Raw genomic sequence first — 15,468 nt, 5'->3', positions numbered from 1 at the left:
GAAGTGAAAGTAAAGTAAAAAAAAGTAAAAGAGCAGTCTGGTGTAGCTTGAAGTTCCTGCTAGCCCTGCTAGTGTGCCCTTGTCTTATTTAGGTAATCAGCGCCACCAAACATTTAATATACAAATATTTTGTATATTAAATGTTTATTGTGGGGCTGCCCAATATTTCATTTCAGCATTGCCATCACAATGTGCACATATGCTGTAGTCACATCACAGGGTGTGTGATATGACGTGTAAAATAACATCCTACTATTTTTCAAACCTTTTAGTTGCTTAATACAAAAAGAATTTTAATTAAGTCGCAGATTTTTATGTAGCACCTTTACCCAATATTACGATGCTGGCAACTGAATTTAAGTAAAATTGGCTGAATAATAGTGCAAACTAACAATTTTATTGAAAAACAATGCATAACGACATTAAGTACATAAACCTGCCACATTATTTAGTCTTTGGCCAAATTCCTGCCCAATATCATTTTAATTACACACACAAAATGCATATTAATATTAATTTAATAAAGTTAAATTGCATCCGTCTACTATCAAAATATATACAGTATATTGCAAAAAGAAAAAGTTTTGCAATGCTCTTTTCCCCCCAATATCGTGCAGCTCTAGTTTATTGTGCTTTAGGAGAAATGTATTATTATATTTATATTATATATAAATAAATTATTTCAGTGGCATTAAATATTCGTAAAATCACAATAATACTGTTTATCGCAATTATTTTTAGGACAATATTATTTGAAAGAAATGTAATTGTGATACACAAAGGTCTTTCTAAATGTAATTTAAGCAGAAGCTCATTATTATTTTTGTGGGTCAGTGAACCTGCAGAACCTGCTGTAGGTCAGCTCTGCAGTACTGGAGTTCAGCACAGCTCAGAGTTCATTTTGTTGTTAGAATATGCACAGGCACAGACTCTCTGCTGATGATCCAGTTTAATGGGTGTTTCTGGGTGTTTTCACACCAATAGTTGGTTTTCTCAGATGTGAATATGTTAATGAGTTTGAGTTTGTGCTTTCTCTTTTGTTTCTGAAATAAAAAGTGTGTCCTGTGACTTTTGACTCACCCTGTATTTACTGTCTGTCCACTGAATCATTAATCCTGAATCATCAGGTCATTAAAGGATCAGATACAAACAGGGTATAGGCATGGGTCACAGCTGCTTCTGTATATTAATTAGTGCTGCACGATATATCGTTTGAGCATCTCCATTGTGATGTACGCATGCACAATACTCACATCGCAGGGCGTGCGATGTTACTTAAGGCAATTTAATCAAACACGTCATGCTGCAGTGTTTTATTTTTTGATTCTCAACACAAGAAGATGATACACAGCACTCCCTCTGTGTCTGTGCGAGTGACAGGCTGCTGCTGCCTGAGAAGCGGAGGGGGGGGGTGGTGGTGGGGCGAAGGGTTTTAGGACCGACTGGCCTCCATCCACATATTTGGGCACGTGCTTGTAAACATGAGCACGTGTGGAAAGCTGTGCACCTCAGTCCAGCACAGTTTAGCAGTGCAGATATTTCCAGTTACAGCTGAATTCACGCTTTTAATCCCAGGAAAACAAACGCTTTTATTTACCTTTTAAACAAATACTTTAAATTTAAATGCTGATTATAGGGCCGATTACTGTTGTTTTACTGTTTTTCACGGGTTTTGAGAGCTTGACGCTGACTCAGCTCTTGATTGGTCCGGGCGTGAGACAGCACGCGGGTGGGGGGCGGGGCTGGTGAAATTGTTCCCAGTATCGTGCAGCTCTAGTATGAAGCTCTGCTGGTTGTGTTTAGTTAACAGGGCCATGCAGGCTGCTTGTTTTTTGTTGATTGGTCGGTGCAAGTTTTGGGCAGAGTCCTCTTTATTCTGTCCTTATTGAGTTTAATTGATTAATGTCTGTGAATAAAAGAGCAGAGTGTGCTCGGGAGCGCTTCTACAGTACAGCTTACTGGTTTAAAATGGAATCTTTGTTTCTGGAGTTGGTGCAGATTTACCTCATTGAGGCTGAAGAGGAGAGGAGGGGTGGGGTCTCAACCAGTAATTACATTATCTACTTGTCATACAATAAATGAACATACCTTCAGTAATTTTACTTATCGAGGACAGCCCATTAATGTGAAACTGTATGTCAGCTTAGTTTTAACGATGCAATATTTATTCTATTTGATTTTATTTTTATAAGATTTAGGCCTGTCTGTCATGATAATTACATAAATGACAAATCATAAAATATATGGAGAAATTTCAAATCCTGGTCATGCTTTCCATCAGCTGCCGGAGCCCCGTCTGTGAGCTGATGTGTATCGTACAATATATCATAAAATAGTTATTATGACAGGCCTGGTCTCAGCTGGTGGAGACTCTGGACTCCGGGACAGAGACGGGGGACAGGCCTGTGCTGGAGAGTGAGGTGTGAAGTGTGTCCTGCTTGACCGCAACCCAGTTGGCAGCTTTAGTCACATATGTGCTTCCAGAAGATCACCTTTCTTGTGTGTATGTATGTGTGTGTATGTGTGTGTTTAGCTGGCAAGGCTTGTATTCACCCCCCTCTGGGTTGTTGGAAGCTGCATGAATGACCAGGCTGGCAGAGAAAAGTTAGATGTTGGTGTGATATTAATTTGTTCTGTTAAACAGTCAAGTAGAACTGCATTTGGGAAAATAATTGCAATTTTTCCACAGAATATTACAATTGTGATTTAAACTGTGAGTATTTTTATCCATTAAACCCTAAATCTGTATTAGTGGTTAACATATTATCAAATATAATTATAAATAATTTCCCACATACAATATTTACAGGGTTCTCAGATTAAATGCAGTTGTCAGTTTTATTTTTAAATTTCAAGGGAAAAAAATCACGTCCATTCAAATCGCGATTTCAATAAAAAAAAAAACGATTAATCGTTCAGCCCTAAAGTGAAGCGTGTTATTTTAAAAGTAAATGTTACTGAAAGAAACTATCAATATGTTCAAGTTTTGCAAAACTCTATAGATTTTAATCAATTTTTATTATTAGCTTATGTGTAAAAATGTGTTTAAACCCTTTCAGGTCACTTTAGCTAACTGCTATCTATTTCAAATAGATGAGAAATAAGACAGAAATAGCCAGCTCAATCTTGTCTATGTTTCCATTCTGTTGCGTTCTATACCTGGCAACCTGGGACTGTGGGATTGGTGGTGGGCAGGTTCGGAGGCTACAAAGCACACAGATTACTGTGACGTATTACACAGTTCAAATAAGAAAATACTGGCAGAAGCTCTGCTAACATGCTTACTCAATATCTGAAGCTGCACCCTGATCATGTTACGAGTTACTGTTGAAAATATAATCCTTAACACTATTGTGCTGTTTATCGTACAGTATTCGATTTATATTAGCAGGGACCAATCAAGGCTGTGCATTTCATGTGGTAAGGAATAGGGGTGTGCCATATCATATCTTATCGTACACAATAATAATAATAATAATAATAATAATCACCAACATTTTTGAATATGGTGATTATTGATATTATACCCTGAAATATGGTGCCATATCACCCACCCCTAATTATCACATCAGGGTTCTACTTTTTTTTTTATTTTTTTATTTTTTTTACAGTTTTTATCAAAAGATTTTATCAAAAAATTCACTGTTCTCATTTCCCATTATATATCTACTAGAGACAGATTATATCTGTCCAGTATCATTTCTTTTGGATATATGGAGATATTTGGAGTGCATTATTATTATAATCATTATTAGTATCATGGCATTCTTGGTCATTGACTTCTGTTACTGTAAATCTGATATAATTCTTGTATTTTTTATATCTCAGTTAGGGGTGTGCCATATCATATATCGTATGCAGTAATAACATTACACATTACATTTTTATTTTGTTACAGTAGTGTATTCTTGAAATTATTTTTTTTTTATTCAGTGTTTTGTCATATCGCCAAGAGTATCGTTATCGCAAATTTACCATGAAATGTCATGATATTATTTGAGGGCCATATCGCCCACCCCTAGTAAGGAGGTTTCCACTTCAGCACTGTTCCCTCCTCCAGAGAGAGTCTGAGTTTGTTTTTTTAGAGAGGGTCTGAGGTTATTGGACGTTTTTGCGTTTTCTAAGAACACATGACTCTGTGGTGTGAGGTCACTCATAACGCTGAAAGTGTGAGAACACACTCCCTACTGTCGGTACTCTCTCAACTTTCTCCTCCTCTTTCTTCTGGAGTGAAGTTCTGAGGTTAACGATTGCTTAATCTGCAGCTTCAGTTGTTTAAATATTTAATTTAGATTCTGATTCTGATGTTGAATAGTCATCCTTGTTTTGTGATTCATATCCAAGTGAATTTAATAGCAGATGGTAACATATATAGTGGTACAAATATTCAATAGATTTTTTTTTTTGCTGTATTGTTTTGTAATTTTTGATCATTTTGATTCAGGCCCTTTTTAAACTATTTTTTTTATTTATTTTTAATTGATGGTCTACACAGTTGAGGACTTGTTACTGAGGAGGTCAGTAGCGGTTGTGACTGAAATAAGTTTAGGTTAGCATGTTGTAGCTTGACAACTTTAACCAGCAATACTTTAATGTAATATATCTTTTTGTGGGATTGTTTGGCCATTAGTATTACTGGGTGGTTGACGTTGGGCTGGTTTGGAGGCTTTAGTTTTACACCGAATTTGTTTGGCTACTTTAGACTTAAACATGGATTTTTATTATGACAAGCATTGAAAGAGTTAGAAGGACAGATGAGGAGCAATCTGTACAATCTGTAATATTGCACTACTGAACACTACTGTCACTAGGGGTGGGTATCGTCGCTGATTTGCCTGTTCAATTCGATTCCGATTCACAAGGTCCCGATTAGAGTTTAACAGGCTAAAGGGGGATCAGCTAACCTGCTAAGCTAACAGTGGATTCAGCCGGTCAGGTCTTACTTTAAATAAAGTACAGGTGAAAACAACACTGGAAACAACTTAAAACAGTGTTAAATGTAGTAGTTTGATAAACACAGGCAGCAGTGAGTGAAAATACAGAAAAAAAATGACTTACATTTTAAAAAACTCCCCGCAGTGTGACTCCAGATCACTGGTGTTGTGTCGTTCACCGGCAATTCATTCGAATGAGGGCAGTGCTCGCGAGATAAACGGGAAAAGGGGCTATTTCTAAAGATCAATTCGGGTTTAGTCAAGTCAAGTCAAGTCAAGTCAAGTAGTTTTATTGTCAATACTGCATATGTACAGGACATACAGAGAATTGAAATTACGTTACTCTCCTTCCCAATTTTACAGCAAGTACAGATAATAGATAAAATAAAAGAAAGAGTGGGAGACACTATGTGTACAATACAGCAGGGACACAAATAGACATACATGAGACAGAAACAAGGTGCAGTGGTGTGGGGGAGGAATAGATATATAAATATAAGTAAATAAGTAAAAAAATAGATATATAATTATAATATAAAAGAGTGGGAGACACTATATGTTCAATACAGCAAGACACAATAAACATACGTAAGACAATAGTGCAATATTGATGGTGATTGAGATGGAATGACAGTAAAAATAGTAAATAACAGTAGTGCAAATGCGGTATATGGTATATAGCTTAAGGCTGGTAAAGTGAATGGGTGCGTAAGTCCTTAAAGTTCACAGTTTTATTAAGTGGAATTAAAGTGCGTATAGACAGTGCAAGTATATCAGTAGTGCAGGTGTTGTGTAGTGCAAGTCCGTTTGGAAGGGACCAGTACTTTGTGCATTGTAGTGCAGAGTTTCAGTACTTTATTAGTGGGGGGGTTCAGGATGCTGAGTGAGTGTGTGCTAGGGGCAGGATTGGGATGGGGGTAGAGCAGGAAGAGAGTTCAGCATCCTCACAGCCTGATGGATGGGGCTGTCTCGCAGTCTGCTGGTCCTCGCCCCGAGACTCCGCAGTCTCCTCCCTGATGGCAGCAGGCTGAAGAAGCTGTGTAGTGGGTGGGAGGGATTTCTTGCCAGACGGAGGGCTTTCCGTGTGAGGCGGGAGCTGTACAAGTCCTGAAGGGAGGGGAGAGAGGTGCCAACAATCTTCTCAGCTGCTCTCACAATGCGCTGGAGGGTCCTGCGGCAGGATGCTGTGCAGGCCCCGTACCACACGGTGAAACAGCTGGTCAGTATGCTCTCGATGGCCCCTCTGTAGAAGGTGGTGATGATGGGGGTGGGGGCTTCAGCTCTTCTCAGCTTGCGGAGAAAGTAGAGACGCTGATTTGCCTTCCTGGCCAGTGACGCTGAGTTGGTGCTCCAGGAGAGGTCCTCTGTGACGTGCACACCCAGGAACTTATGAATCGATATCGGATAATTTAAATCGAAGAATATTTTTTTTTTAAACACAACCTTAACTGTCACTTTACTGTACATTTACTGTATTTTTTCACTCCTGGACACTTTTACATTCTACTAAATACAATACAATACTTGCGCAGGTTTATATTTTTCAGTATAGTTGTATATGCTGATACCTGTTTTTCCCTTTTTACCTTATTTATTTTGTATTACTGCACTATTACCTCCTATTTATGGTCAGGATACCTTCATACTTTGTATAGTGTTTTTGTATTTTTGTATTTATATATCCTTGTATATATCCAATTTATAGTTTTCATTTTCTTACTGAACCTTTAATTGCTTCTTTTCTGATTATACTGTATCACCCCTGTTATTGCTGGCTGTTAAATATCCTTCAGGATAACTAAAGAATTTGTTTGTCTGTCTGTCTACATTTAAACTTAAAAAAAAAAAAAAAATTCTGGTTAATAACATGAAGTGAATTGTTAGAAACCTACAGCACTAATATAGCAAAACATCCACAGAAAAGCCCTGTTTACACTCAAATCCTGAACTTTGTATGACCTCAATTATATCTGGATTTCTCTTCCATTCAAATTTCAGGTTGAAATGTTTTTGTAAATGGGGCAAAACTTAAATATGATAATGGCATGTGATGAATTGGAGTGAAGTAATTTTGTAAACAGTAGTTTATTTTTGCTGATTCAAGAAGAATCAGTTAGTTTAGTTCCTAATCTTTACTGACTGAATTGATACAGACTGACATCACAAATAAATCACCTTTTCTGGATTGTAGGAACGCTGATTATGCTGAAAAAAAACCTTTTACACCCAAATCCTGGACCTTGTGCCTCTCAGTGTTATCATGATGTCGATTGTGAGTTGTGTTCACATTGAAACTCTGTTTAAGTTCACAAAGTAAAAGTGTGAACGGAATAAAACTCTGACCTGAATCACATTTAATCAATTTAAATTGCAGATAGAATTAATTGTTACACACCTACGAAAATAAATAACCCTTTTTGGTAATATAGGAACATTGATTTACACTCGCAGAAAAGCCTCTTTCAAACTCAATTCCTGTGACGTTTAGAAAAAGACTGTGATTGGTTGAAGTTTGCTATATTTTGCAATGTCATAACTTGCAAAAGGGTGTTTGATAAGGATCTTTAACACTGTGTTCTTCAGTGTGTCGCCACACAGCATTTCATTCCTCTTTTATTCGGAGGGTTTAGCGCTGCAGGGAAGTGGAGAAATGCGATGTTGCCCCTCTTACTAAATAGAGCGTAAGAGGGACGCGTCCAGCCGAGAAATCCTCATATGAACCAAAGCTACAGCTCTGAAAAAAATTATAAGAGAGCACTTTAAAAGGACGAGTTTCTTTAAATTTTACCAAATTAAAACCCTCTGTAATATAATCAAGAGAAAGACGGATGATCACAAGCCATCAAACCAAGCTGAACTGCTTGAATTTTTGCACCAGGAGTAAAGCAGCATAAAGTTATCCAAAAGCAGCGTGTAAGACTGGTGGAGGAGAACATGATGCCAAGATGCATGAAAAAAAACTGTGATTAAAAACCAGGGTTATTCCACCAAACATTGATTTCTGAACTCTTAAAACTTTATAAACATAAACGTGTTTTCTTTGCATTAATTGAAAAGCTCTGAAAGCTCTGCATCTTTTTTGTTATTTCAGTCATTTCTCATTTTCTGCAAATAAATGACAATATTTTTTTATTTGGAATTTGGGAGAAATGTTGTCTGTAGTTTATAGAATAAAACAGCAATCTTCATTTTACTCAAACATAAACCTATAAATAGCAAAATCAGAGAAACTGATTCAGAAACTGAAGTGCTCTCTTCATTTTTATACAGAGCAGTATTCACTCTTCTCCACAGCAAAGTCTACGAATCAATATTTTCTTAATGAATTATATTCATCCCAAGTTGTGCATGCTCACATATAAAATGCAGCAATGCATAATTTAATTATTTAAGTATTTTATTTTTTTGTCAGACTAGTTTGATCGTGCCCATCATACATTTTGATTGGTACTTCCTCTGTCTTTGGCTGTCTACTAACATCGAATTTGAGGTTTTGATTGGTTCTTTTACCAATCAGGTTTTTTATTTTATTTTTGGTTTTAGATTCTGTAGGGTTCTCTAGTTTTGGCCCACTTAAAATTTGTTGATTGGTTCTGACCTTCTCCCACCAAATTGGAAGTTTTAATTGGTTCCCCTGCTTAGCTTGACTTCTCCTCCCGCAGCATTGAAATAGAGGTTTTGTTTGGTTCTTTCAACAATCAAGACCATCCCATCCATGTTTCTGATTTCAGGTTTCAGATTCTGTTGGGTTCTCTAGTTTGGTTTGGTTTTGACTGTCTCCCACCATTAAATTAGAGGTTTTGATTGGTTCCCCAGCTCAGCTTGACCACTCATTCCCAAATGTGACTGGGTATTCCTGCAGAATTTGAGATTCTGTTTTTTTTTTTTTCACTTTTTCACTCTCTAGTTTTGAGCCTCCAGATTAGGATTGGTTTTACCTCTTTTTGTGTCAGCGTGCACTCAGTAACAAGGGTAGTGCCAAACGGTACTCACTCATTTTTTACTTTATAAACTGGTGGGTGAAAAACCTGCTCAACTCTTTATTTCTGGCAGCTTTCATAAATAAATAAATACATTTATTAATGTAATTGTGCTGCTGAATCATATTTTATTCACACTCTAGTGTTAATAAGTGTAGCTGTAGTTTAGTCTGGATCAGAAACGTGAACCTTTAGCCCAGAACAGAGCGGATCAGATCCTTAACTGCTCAAGATAAGAGCTGCTCACGGGTTCAGAGGTTACATACCTCTACATACCCTCTACATACTTCTATATACCTCTACACAGCTCTATATACCACTACACACCACTACACACCACTAACCGAGTTCAGGAGGGTGAAGAGTTTACCCGAACAATTCATGTGTGAGTTCATGTGTGTGCACAAGTGTGCACGTGCATGTTTCACTTTCTCACATATCACACTTTATCCATTCCTGAGGGGTGATAACCCTGTCTGTGTGTGACGTTCACTAAAGGAAGTGAGACAGGTGCACGCCGGTCCCGCAGCGATCAGGATAATCCAACACCAGAACCTATTTAAGAGCCGCTCTCTCACCCGGTTTCGGTGCGACAGCACACTATTGTTTATCTCACCATACTGATCTGTGCACTGTGTGATCAGTGTAGTGATTATCACCATCGTGTTCTGAGTTACAGTAATGGGGTTTTAGTTCTTTATTTCTATACACTGATCCAGAATACACAATAATCCCAAGTGTTTAGTTGTTGAGCTGTAATAGTGTTTATTTGTTCTAGAATGTTTTCCTCACTTTCACACTGCTCCAGAACCTACTCACAACCATTTACACTGTTCTGGAATTTAACCACAACCATTTCAGATGTTTTACAATTTTATCTGAGCCGTTTGTGATGCTTTAGAATACAATCACAAGAATTCATGCTGTTCTGGAGTTTATCACAAAAGTTTGTGTTCTAGAATGTTACGAAGATCAATGAAGTTCAAGAATGCTATCAAAAGCATTTTGTCAAATTTTAGAATAAAATTACAAACTTCCGCACTGTTCTAGAATTCAATCACAAGCATTTATGCTCTTCTAGATTGTGATCAAAAGCATGCAAAGTGTTTTAGAATGTGATCACAAGCATTCACATTTATAGAATTCGATCACAATCATTAATGCTCTATTAGAATGCGATAAAAATCATTCGCACTGTTCTAGATTGTGATCACAAGCATTTGTCAATGCGATTACACACATTCACGCTCTTCTAGAATTCGATCAGAAGCATTCACACTCCAGCAAATCACATTCTAGAATGTGATTTGTAAGCAATCACATTTATAGAACGTGATCACACCAGTTCAGTGTTCTCACTGTTTTAAAGTCCTGTTTTTCGTGTTCATTGTTTGAGTTTGTAGAAGGTTCTGTTGACCCGGGTTTCCCGGTGGTGATCGGGTTCTGTTTTGAGTTCTGTATTGATGGGTTTAGTCGGTTCTGGAGAACTGCTGCTGCTCAGTTCCCAGACTAATAGCAAACAGGAGGCGGAGCTGAGAGACGGTCTGTACAGGAAGTCTTAAACAGCACTTCCTCTGAAGCTCATTAGTCTCTTTTCTGCTCATTTATTCTCAGTTATTCTGGTTTGAGTAGATCCAGCTGCAGCTGCAGATCCTCAAATCAGGAGCTTTTATTCAGAGAGAGTTCCTCTCCTGAAGATCCTCCTCCTCAGTAACTGAACATTAAATCCTGAGATCAGGAGAGAGATGTTATATAGAGACGTGCTGAGAGACTGTAGTGGATTAAAGCAGTGTTTATTTACACAAACGAGTCAGAATGGCTCATTTTGAGTTATTAGTTGTTGTGAGGTTTATTTAGAAAATCTCTTTCCACAGGACCAATATCAAGCTTTTTAATAGTATATAATAAAGTTTCAGAACATACTGTTTCCTTTTTAGTCCTAATTGTCCATATGTGGAAACTAAACTGAGAAAATGTTTCAGTTAAGATAAGATGATCCTTTATTATTCCAACAATGGGGAAATTTGCAATGTTTCAGCAGCACAGAGGGAAGGACAGAGAAACAGTTCAGGGGAATATATAAACAAATAATAATAAATCTATATATACAAAAGGTTATATAAATATATTAAAAAAATACTAAAATATAATGAACAAAAAATATATAGATCTAGTGCAGCCAAAATAAGGTCAGAGGAGATTATGGATTAGGATGATTATGGTAGGGTGTGGACTGTATTATTGCACAAGGACTAATAGTAAATAAATAACAAATAATTAGTAGCTGAAAAGGTTGAAAAATATTCCACGTTATACATATTGCACAAATGCACGTTAAATAGTGCACACAGTAAAGCATTACAGCTATACCAATTAAAAATCAGCTAATAGACACGTTCCTACAAGAACAGCCCTCCTTAACACCTGTCCATAAAAGAACAGCTTGATTTTTATATTTGTTGTTTTTGTGATGTCACAATAAGCAATGCATTACTCAGTAATACTCAAGTTTCAGTTTCAGAATAAACCCTTCGTTCTTCAGTCTAAATTATCCGTGACTGAAAAAAAACCAAATAGTTTATATGAAATTATTATTTTTTAATTTCGCAAAACCCAACACATTTTAGCCTGCAGTTACAACACAGGTGCTGAATATAACATTTTAAAGAGCCAGATATGGTTGGTGATTGGAACAAACAAAAGTAGTATGTAAATGAGTTTCGGTACTTAACATTGATTGGTTTATTAGTCCTAAATGTCCAAAATGAAAGCTTATCTAAAATAAAGACTTGTAATGAATTACACGCTGTATTTCCGCCTATTTGGCCTGCAGCTTCTTCATGTTGAGATTAAAGTTAGATTTCTGGAGTTTTGCTTCATTAATCTGGAATCAGATGTTGTTTACATATATTTCAGTATTAAAGGCCCAGTATCACAGCAGTCTGTTTAATTAATAAAGATGTGAAAAGTGATAAAAGGACGTGATAATAGGATGAATGTGTGTTTGTAATAAAGAAGGAAACGAAGCGTCAGGACGAAACTGTGGGAGGATTTCTGAAACTGGATCTGCAGCTCAACCAGTCGGATCACTCCTCCCTCCGACTCACTCATGATCTTAGATAATTGTGTGTGTGTGTGTGTGTGTGAGATTGGGAAATGTGCACAAGGTTAGTTCACTGTGAGGCAGTTTTTATTATAGTTTTCACACAGCTGCCTGGATTACCCAACTGAATAAACATCCAATCGGAATATAGGTCCAATCAGAATAAACATCCAATCGGAATACAGGTCCAATCAGAATAAACATCCAATCGGAATACAGGTCCAATCAGATTCAAGGTCTAATCAAAACAAACGTCCAATCAGAATAAACATCTAATCGGATTAACCGTCCAATCGGAATAAAGGTCCAATCGGAATAGATGTCCAATGAGAATAAACATCAACTCGGAATCGATGTTCAATCAAAATGGACGTCCAATCGGAATAAAGCTCCAATCAGGATAAACGTTGTTAAATCCTCTGGTCATACTAAATGAATAGTTTGGTGAAAAATTCACTCAATAAATGCAGTTGATCAGCCAAGACATGTTTTGATATCAGATGTTTATCTGTACGTCATAACGAAAACCTGTCACCAAATTTCACCATCTTGATAAAAACGCACACAAATATCTCTCTTAATCCATTTAAACAAGATCCAGTTGTTTATTTATTCATGAATTCCTGAAAGCTCCCAAAATACAGTAACTTACAACAATACATTTCAAACATGTTATATAAATATACATATACAGTGCTTGCCAAAAGTATTAGCACCCCTGCAATTCTGTCAGATAATGCTCCGTTTCTCCCAGAAAATGATTGCTAATACAAATGCTTTGATATTAAAATATTCATTTAATTTGCCACAAAAAGAATAGTCAAAAAGCCAAATTAAATATAATTCCACACAAAACATAAAAAGGGGGTGGACAAAAGTACTGGCACCCTTTTGAAAAATCATGTGATGCTTCTCTAATTTGTGTAATTAACAGCACCTGTTCCTTACCTGTGGCACATAACAGGTGGTGACAATAACTAAATCACACTTGCAGTCAGTTAAAATGGATTAAAGTTGGCTCAACCTCTGTCATGTGTCCTTGTGTGTACCACATTGAGCATGGAGAAAACAAAGAAGACTAAAGAACTGTCAATCAGAACTGGGCAGAACAAGGCTACAAGTCCATCTCCAAAGACCTGAATGTTCCTGTGTCTACCGTGATGTTTGAGGATCCCTGATGTTTTGGGGTTGCTTTGCTGCCTCTGGCACTGGACTGCTTGACCGTGTGCATGAAATTATGAAGTCTGACGACTACCAACAAATTTTGCAGCGTAATGTAGGGCCCAGTGTGAGAAAGCTGTGTCTCCCTCAGAGGTCATGGGTCTTCCAGCAGGACAATGACCCAAAACACACTTCAAAAAGCACTAGAAAATGGTTTGAGAGAAAGCACTAGAGACTCCTAAAGTGGCCAGCAATGAGTCCAGACCTGAATCCCATAGAACACATGTGGAGAGATCTCAAAAAGGCAGTTTGGAGAAGGCACCCTTCAAATCTTAGGGACCTGGAGCAGTTTGCCAAAGAAGAATGGTCTAAAATTCCAGCAGAGCATTGTAAGAAACATATTGATGGTTGCCAGAAGCGGTTGTTCGTAGTTATTTTATCTAAAGGTTGTGCTACCAAGTATTACACTTTTGTCCGGCTCATTTTTGGAGTTTTGTGTAAAATGATAATTGATTTGACTTTTTTTTTCTTTTTCTTTTGTGTTTTTTCATTGCGAGCAAAATAAATGAAGAAATTAATACCAAAGCATTTGTGATTGCAATCATTTTCTGGAAGAAATTGAGTATTATCTGACAATTGCAGGGGTGCCAATAATTTTGGCCAGCACTGTATGTGTATATATATATATATATATATATATATATATATATATATATATATATATATATGTATGTATGTATGTATGTTTTTTCTTTTGAAGAGCCCATTTGTTCAGTGTGGTTTAAAACATGGTATGACCTAGTCTGTAGACACAAATAAATATATATACATCTGTAGAGCTGAAAGCTGCAGCAGGAGTTTACAGTAACTGTTTCAGTTTTAGCCTCAAATATCGAATAAAGGCTCTGTGTGATATTTTACTAAACTGTATATATTTTAAACTACACAATACACAATTGGGTAGAACTGTCTGGACACTTTTTAGAATTTTAAAATGCAAGTTTAGTCAATCCTAAATTTAGATATAGTTTTGAATCTATTTTACATCATGATTTTTTTACAGAATAAAAAAGAACTAATCAGAGTTTTGTTTCTTGTTTTTTTGCAGCCGCTTGCATCTCAATAAGAAGGCGACTGATAAGCAGCCCTACAGTAAACTGGCCGGGATCTCGCTGCTGAAACCCCTGAAAGGAGTCGATCCCAATCTAGTGAATAATCTCGAGACCTTCTTCGAGCTGGATTACCCAAAGGTAAGATCTTCTTCAGTACTGTTCACTGCTCCACTGACCAATCAGATTTACAAGTGAGTGTCCAGGGTACTCTGTGAATAGCAGGTACTTCTTTTCAGATACAGCTATGTTAGCACTGTACAAAAAAAGTAAAGTAAAGGATGACATTTCTTAAATATGACATGCGACATGAATGTGAATGGTCAAATCACGCAGAATTCAGGCTTTGTTTTTTGGCTTTTACGCATTAGACAAATCAGATCTGAGCCTGTGTTTTCATTGCTGCTTTATTTTACCAGACGCCCACTTGTCTCAAATGGTAACCAGCCAACTTTAGCAGAATTTAGAGTTTCTCAATCAGCTTCTTTCTGCAGAACAGACAGCAGGAGGATTAATACAGTAATAAAGCTGAGCTCCCCGCCGTGATGTGCGTTCCTCAGAGGACAGGTTAAACTCTGCCTAGGTAATCTACAGTAATGATGATCCCTCTGTTCTGTGGATCAGGGTTGCTGGGTTACAGCACTGAGAATAAAGAATAGGATGGGCTGGATCTGGATGGTGTAATATATGTGTACCACCCTGTGGCCTAGCGTCTGAACCTGCAGTACAGTGCTGGGTGTGTGGTGATCTGGTGTGGTGGTGATCTGGTGTAGTAGGGGTGGAAAAAACAGAGATTTATAGATGGTAAACATTTTGTGAAATGTTTGCACTGTGTCTCAGGTGTAAGTTCTGGGTTATCACTTTGAAATATTTGAAAAATATTAAACAATTATTTATTTTTCGCACTGTAAGGTTCATATAAGGGGGGGGGGGCGGGGGGTAAGTTGAGTAAACAAAAAACATTTTTCTTTTAAATTTAAATGAGCGCTGGATGTTAATCTACACAGATTTCTCTCCTGAAAACTGTTTATTTGGGTGAGTAAAGAGCTTCTGTTTATTTACAGTAACATAAGGTATACGAATTTCTCCAGCACTAAGGCTGGAGCATTAGCATTATTGGCTAACCGCTACAGCGCTACAATGAGGAACCCTGAGTGTTCAGGTAAGCCAGGGCGATATTA

The 15,468-nt window shown here is 37.2% G+C and overlaps 1 protein-coding gene across 1 annotated transcript in view; it reads left to right on the top strand.

Annotated features, from left to right (window-relative positions):
* The window catches only part of ugcg (UDP-glucose ceramide glucosyltransferase), a 64,223-nt gene that overhangs the window by 8,908 nt on the left and 39,847 nt on the right, over positions 1–15,468 (top strand). Inside the window, exon 2 of the mRNA XM_022680929.2 lies at positions 14,287–14,428. Within this exon, the coding sequence (XP_022536650.1) occupies positions 14,287–14,428 (142 nt within the window). The remainder of the gene's footprint in view (positions 1–14,286; positions 14,429–15,468) is intronic.

Source organism: Astyanax mexicanus, chromosome 20 (assembly GCF_023375975.1).
Source record: "Astyanax mexicanus isolate ESR-SI-001 chromosome 20, AstMex3_surface, whole genome shotgun sequence".
NCBI classification, from domain to species: domain Eukaryota; kingdom Metazoa; phylum Chordata; class Actinopteri; order Characiformes; family Acestrorhamphidae; genus Astyanax; species Astyanax mexicanus.
This window is presented reverse-complemented; position numbering and strand designations above follow the sequence as displayed.